Raw genomic sequence first — 7,389 nt, 5'->3', positions numbered from 1 at the left:
GGCATTCCCCCGGAGGAGCTGGAGGAAGTGTCTGGAGAGAGGGAAGTCTGGGCATCTTTGCTTAAACTGCTGCCCCCGTGACCCGGTCCCGGATAAGCGGAAGATGGATGGATGGATGGATGGATGGATGGATAATTAGTGTCACACCCAGCAGATACCAAACTACATTTTAGCAAGGCTCTAAGTGTGCATGCATGCTTTTATTTGGTCATTTATTTACTTGCTCATGTATAAGTTATTGTAGTTTTTGCACTGCACAACATAGGGATATTACATACATCTAAATAGAAGTGTAAGTGAAATGCAGTTTGTTCAGTATACTCAGTGTAGCCTCTGGAAGTTCACATATCATGTATGTTTATAGCGCTGATTACTGCAGTGGCTCTACCAAATGCATGAATCTTCTTCTTGGCACAGTTATTCTTATCAGTCTTAAAAACTACTTTTACTTTCTCCAGTTGTTCATCGCCTACATCTCCCCTGAGAACCAACAAAACATTCAGCACACTTCTCTTGCAATAACACATTTTTATAAGGCATACAGTATGTACACATGCACATTTATCCAAATACACACACAACTATAAAATTGCCTACAAACACATGCCACACACACAAGCAAAATACACAATAGTATACACAATCAAAACCAAGGTTTCTTCTAGGTGTTTCAACACTTTGCACTGTGCTCCTGCTTGTAAATGTCTTGTCCAGTTCCTTACTAAGTGAGTTTATATATGCCTGCTATTACTTAGATTGTGGGGATCGAAGCTGCTGGTCCCCACCATGTAAATCACTGAATATAGGGTCATGACTTGGTGTACAGTTAAGGTTAGTTTAAGGGGTAAATCTCCGTGAAATGAATTTAAGTCAGTGCAAAGTCCCCACAACAGAAAAAACAGACGTGTATGTGTATCTGCTCACCACAGTTGGGTAGTGTCAGTCTGGACAGCAGCTTGCGTCCTCCTCCATCTTCAATGCAGTACAGCTCCTGAGTGTCTGCTTCCTCCCCTAACCACAGCTTGATCCACATGTTTTCACAGGAGCAGTGCAGAGGGTTACCTGACAAGATCCTATGCGCGTGCACACACACAGTCAAGAATGTCAAGAACAGTGAGCAGCAAAGTGAGAGAGAGAAACAGAATATTTGAAACAATAGCTGAATTGTAAGTATGAGGCAACAGCTAGCCTGGCTCTGTTGAATGTACGTAACTAAATCTACCAGACCCTTTGAGTATCACTCAATTAACATGTTATATAGTGTTATACATTATACATTATACATTATACATGTTATAAACACTGCAAAAAAATGCTAAGGGTCTTATGTGCCTAACTATTTCTTGGCCAGATGCTGTTAACTCCCCAGAGACTTGTCAACACCATGAGCTTGTGAGGTAACAAGCAGAGACTCCAGAAAGTCAATTCCCACAGCTGAGAAATTATCCAGCACATAACACCCCTTAAAACAGCAACACATAATTTTTATATGCTTGTTTTTGTACAGATTTAAAAAGATGGTTTTAGTAGGCTAGTTTTGATGCCTTCCCCTGAGTATTTAAAGAGCCCATGGTGCTTTTCCTTGTTTTCTGACTTATCTACAATGTTACAACGGTGAATTCTCATCTTAGATGTGACCAAACTCGCGCTTGCAAGACTTTTTTTTCTAACAATATAAAGTCTTATGTGATAGTTGAAAGATTTCCTTGAATGATCATAATGTCCAGGCAGTTGTGCATTCATGTGAGCTTGCCTGACATCCACCGGTGTCATTGTAAAAGCAGAATTTTTCGACTGCACACGGTTTTGTGGATATGTTTTACCTCCTGCTGCTGCACAATGATCAGAGGATGTGGAGGAAAATACAGGGCCTGAGGTTACTGCATGTCCAGGAATGTTCATGTACATGTATTGTCATTGTTGAAAACGTAACTTATTTATCAATGTTTTTTATGTATTGTCCTGGCTTCTTGTGTCAAGATGTGCTTCCCCTGTTTAAAACTCAGTTTCATGCAGCGCGCCACATATTGGTTGTTGTTAGGCTAATGTTAGGATTCAGAAAAGGGAAACGGATTTCGACACAACACCGGCAGCAGGAGTTGTGCATATTCACGAGCTATCCTCCCGTTTTTAGGAAGAGGATCTCTGGCTTTATCATTCTGAAATAATTACAAACTATTTGGAGTTATGATGGGTGCAAAGCTAATCTAGATGTAGCAAAGATTAAACAATAAATGGCTGGAAATGAGAGAAATGAGCATGCCATGGGCTCTTTAAGATAAGAAAAGTTAAATGGCTTCCTGTGGCATTTAATGTACAGATGTGAAAGTGACATCAATCTTCTCATCTAACTCTTGAAAGAAAGTGATTGAGCTTATTTTGACAAAAACAAATCCATCTTTCAATAAAAAAAAAGCAATCTATCGAATAGTATTGAACTGCACTAAACCACTGTAAAAGCCAATTACCCTAAGCCCTTAAGTGTCACTTCAGCTAATCTTGGTCTCCATCCTGTTACCTAAAGCTAAGTAATAATAATAATTCTCTGGTTCATGGAAAATGCAGGATTTCAGGCAGCAGTAAACCCAACACCAAGCTTAAAACCATCACATCAGACATCTATAGCTGTCATGGCTGTCGCTGTGGGTCTGTGTTTATCTCCAGTGTATGATGTAAGCCAGAGAGAGCACCAGGAACAGACAGAGAGACACAACTCACAGATACGAAATGTTGAGACGTTTGAAGATCCTCCAGGACAGCGATGACAGGTTGTTATCTTTCAGATTCCTGGAAATTAAAGTAAACATCAAAGAATGAGATTATGTTTGTACTACCACACAGCAAAATGTTAGGTTGATGTCAGCAGCAACTACAGGTAGACTTCTGCCTGCAAAAGGCCTATAGTAATGAAAAGTTTCCCCTTTTAAAGATTGTGACAATTAATCTTAAAGGTACATTAGTACAAGGATCATGGGAATCAAACTTTCATTACATTTAAATGGTCAGTTAGATCAGTTCAGTGTGAATGAACTGGACTTCATTTCCAATCAGTTGCTCAGCAATGCATTTCTGGTAGTTATTCTCTGTTGTATAACCAGTCAGTTTAAACCATAAGTAATATACTAAATTACTGAGTTTAAAACTGTAATAAAGATTTCAAAAGACATATTTTAAGAGTTTTTAACCTCAACTGAGTGAAAGAAATTCTTCCCTAAAAGTGATTAGTAATAACCATATAGTAGGAGCGACATCAATATGAGGAATATTATATACATGTTATGATTGAATGAGAAGGGTTATTACTTACAGGTACTGCAGCTTGATGTTATTCTGGAAGGCCAGCTTCGATACATATGTTAGTCTGCTGTTGGTCACCGTTCTGGCACAAACAAACACAACAGCATCATCGGTATCTTCATGAGCAATGCACTTACAGTATTGTCAACATTACTGTATTCATTTAATTGTATATATTTTAGAGTCTGCATGTTCTCCCTGTGCTTGCATGGGTTCTCTCCAGGTACTCCAGCTTCCCCCCACAGTCCAAAGACATGCAGATTAGGTTTACTGGTGACTTTAAATTGCCTGTAGGAGTGAGTGTGAGTGTGTATGGTTGTCCCTGTTATAGCCTGGGGCCCTATCCAGGGTGTAACCCGCCTCTCACCCAGTGTCAGCTAGGATTGGCTCCAGCCCCCTTCCCTTCAGGACAAGCGGTGTAGATAATGGATGGATGGATGGACATATTTTATGCACTATATTTATATTATAAATCCACAACAGCAAAAGTCTGACTTCAGCTCAAAAGACCTTTTTCACATCCAGGCAACACAAATTCTATTATTAATGCCTTATTACTGATCTATAAAGTATGAAAAGACAGTTATTAACATTATACACAACTTCTAAATGATTATGAAGCATGTTTGTTTAAGCAATGTTACACAAGCCACAACTGGACATTTAGGACTTATAGGGCATAGATATTATTGGCCTGAATGAAGCATCTGAGGACTGACGTCAGCAGATATTAAGGCATTATTAAAGCATGTGTTACAGGTCTGTGTGGTTATAACTGTAAAAGTAACTGACAGAGACACAGAAAGGTTGGCGTCCACATGGAAATAATCCATTTACCACTATCTACTTTGTCCTTGAGCTGGCATTTAAACAAGTTATGTCACCAAAAATAATCTGAAACTAAATAGGATCTGTTTATGTATAAAAACTGTTTTAAGAGTCAGGCGCCTTTAATATTTTTTACTCAGCAGCGGTGGTAGAACAAGGCGCCCAGGGAGTTTGTGCCCTTCATCAGCTGAGGTGAGACTATAAAACAACATAATTATTTGATATGAATCTTGTTTAAATGATGTTCTGTGACTGACTGATCTTGTCCAGAATGAATGGTACTGAGCAAAGACTTTAATTTCACCTTTTAAAAACTTGGCGCTTCAACAAATTATTACTGCAAAATATTCAAACTGTGGAATAGTGCTGTCATATCGATGTCAAGATCTAACTATTAAGGCTGCACAGAGTGGAACTGTGTGTTCCTGAGACACACAGGACAGTTGTGGTGGATTATGGCTCAAACACATCCTGTCTGTGTTTAGAGTTTTGCTCCCATTGGGTCCGACCATAATTAAAAGCATATACAGTACATGTGCAATGTTCGGCCTGCTTTGTATTAATCTGTCTACGCTAAAGAATACTGTCTGGGAAATTAAAAGGGTAGTGTCTATTTAACAGATTATTATGTTGTAAGAAAGTGCTGCTGGGTAGAAAGCTCTTGTTTAGATTAAGAAATGAAATGAGACAGGGGAGCATATTAAAATATAGTAACTACAAACACCTTGGGGTGTGACAATAAACACAGCAGAATTTTAAAGCAACAGACCTGGACAATATATTTGCTTAAGCTAAGAGGGAGACTTATCAGTAAAAGCAGAGTAAATCAATATGTCTCGTATAGAGAAGCTGAGCTGTTCTTCTACCTGGGCAGGACGACAACAAAAATGACAAAGAAAATTGCATAAAGCATTATTTTTTGGCTGATTTGTCTACTGACAATAACCCAGAAGTGTTTTTCTTTATAATATAAACCATAAAGACTCACAGGTTCCTGAGATTCTTGTAGTAGTGCAGGTCTTTGTCGTTGATAGAGGAGAAACTGCTCTGGTTGGCAATGTAGCTGTCAAGAGATACAAGTATGTGCCAGAAGGCTGATTTGTTAACAGAGAGAAGCATCAACAGAAATATTTCAACAAGACAAAGGACCATAATAATCTTATGTAATTAGAGTTTGGAATTGAAAAAAGAAAGATCCCCTGATGGACAGCAGATGATACATGGTACGCAGTGGGAGCTGGTAGTTTGAGAAGCAGAGGAAGAGGCACAGCTCGCACCTCGTTTCCTCAGCTCCACCTGAGCAAAGCACTTGACCAGTCAGATTTTTAAGGGTCAGTGGGAGACGATTGTAGGCAGCTCCCTCATGTGAGTGGGAATAACTTTGTGAACTGTACTTTTCAGATGTCGCAGCTTTGGCATCAGATGCCTGAGACCATTAAGGCTAAACAAAACCACCACAGTGAATCAAGAACAGTCTCTACTATAGAGGGAATATACTGTAATGTTCACAGAGCTCTTTACCTTGCTAATGCACCTAATGTTTGGCTAAATCACAAGGTCATTAAATAATATTTTCATGGGATTACATAAAGTGCCCCACTGCAAAACTGAAACAAAAACTATTCAAATTACATTAACTGATTTCCAAGATCATTACAAGGCTATAGTTGAGAAGGGACAATGCTAATTATTTCCAATACAGTGTGATACACTGTATTTGTTGTTTCTCCTATTTAGAGTCTCTGAATTTGTAACAAAATAATCCAATTTTAGTTCATGCAAGTCAAAAAAACTGACAAGTGAGGGTGGGAAAGACAACATTGAACTCTTAAAAATATTTTGCTGTGGTGTCTGAGAGGCCTTTGAGGTTTTATGATGCTCGACCACACCACACATGGCAACATCCCCCCTTCAAGTCCAACCGGGGACCTTTGTTTGCATATCACTTCTCACTCCTCTCATTTTCTGTCAGCTCTCTGCAGCCAGCCACTGTCCACTGATGTCAAAGAATGCTTTGGAAAAATAAACGTGCTATGTACCTTTCAGTAATTAAAGAGGCTTAATGTGGTTTACACACAGGAAAACACTGATAAATTTAAAAAGCTGCATCTTCAACACAGTTTAATGAAGTTCCTTTCAATAAAGAGTAGAACTACCTGACAATAATGAAACACACCTGAATTTCAGTTTTAACTAAATGTTTCTGTGGCAGTAGTATAATTTGTAATCTACTGTAGAATAAATCACCAATCAGATTAAAGCTTAGGAGAGGACAGGCACATCAATCTCTGGCTTTCTTCAGGTTTGATGGACCTTCATTACATGGAGCGGTTAAGCTTACTACACCCACATGTATCCTTTGATTGCCTGTAAGCAATATATCAGTACTATGATACAAAAGTATGAGAGAGAGAGAGATTTTTTTGTGCAAGGTCATTTGGAATTAGATGCTGAGCCGGTCATCAGTAATTTGTCTGTTTACATTAGCCAAGCACTCAGTGAATGTTTTTCACTAGATTGCTGGTTCATTTAAACAGTTTCCAAGGCTTTTCCAAGGCCGTAGATAAAGGCTGTTTATCTCGGACAAAAGTCATTACCAACAAGGCCGCTTATCTTTGCCAGTGAAGATGTTGCAGCAATTATATATTTTAATCTCCGGTTTAATTGTTCTCATATAGAAAATCTCAGATGTGTTTCTGTTTATCCCTGGGGGGGGTACATTTTAACATTACAGTATACTGAGATGTTGTGTCATCTTGAATGCTTATCTAGATGCCCAAAGGCAAAATGTTGACAATGTCGTTTTTCCCCTTCAGCATCAATTTACTCTGTTTTGGTTCATTCACAATACACTCGCATAAACCGTCTTGGGAAGTGCCTGTGCTAATATTTGGACAGTGTTGTCGAGTGGAGTGTGTGCTCCCTTCCACGTACACACGCGCGCATGCACACTCGGAGCCAGGTGCACGCGCCAGCGCACAGTCACGGCTTTGTCTGTCAGAATAAAGTCAATCAGACTGTTTGGTTTTAAAACGGACTGTTGCCCGAACATCTGTGATAGCGAGTCGATTATGCAATAAAAGTGACACATGACGCGTGCATGAGCCCGGCTCCTGCCGAGAAAGGAATGCAACTTAAATGTACTTTATCTCCTAATGATTAACTAATTCGCCTTAAATTCGTATATGAGATTAAGATTTGTTTCAAGAATAGACTAAATTAGAAGCGGTTGCGGCTCCCGGCACCATCTCCAGACACAGCCTG

At 39.2% G+C, this 7,389-nt stretch overlaps 1 protein-coding gene across 2 annotated transcripts in view; it reads right to left on the bottom strand.

Annotated features, from left to right (window-relative positions):
* ntrk2a (neurotrophic tyrosine kinase, receptor, type 2a) overlaps positions 1-7,389 on the bottom strand; it is a 100,455-nt gene that overhangs the window by 91,756 nt on the left and 1,310 nt on the right. For both annotated transcript variants that reach the window (XM_020602555.1, XM_020602556.1), the window contains exons 2-5: positions 5,114-5,188; positions 3,308-3,379; positions 2,719-2,787; positions 925-1,073 (exon numbers count right to left, since the gene is read on the bottom strand). In XM_020602555.1, coding sequence (XP_020458211.1) covers positions 925-1,073; positions 2,719-2,787; positions 3,308-3,379; positions 5,114-5,188 — 365 coding nt within the window. The remainder of the gene's footprint in view (positions 1-924; positions 1,074-2,718; positions 2,788-3,307; positions 3,380-5,113; positions 5,189-7,389) is intronic.

Source organism: Monopterus albus, unplaced genomic scaffold (assembly GCF_001952655.1).
Source record: "Monopterus albus unplaced genomic scaffold, M_albus_1.0 scaffold56.1, whole genome shotgun sequence".
Taxonomy (NCBI): Eukaryota; Metazoa; Chordata; class Actinopteri; order Synbranchiformes; family Synbranchidae; genus Monopterus; species Monopterus albus.
Note: the sequence above shows the minus strand (reverse complement) of the source record. Positions and strands in the feature narration are given on the sequence as shown.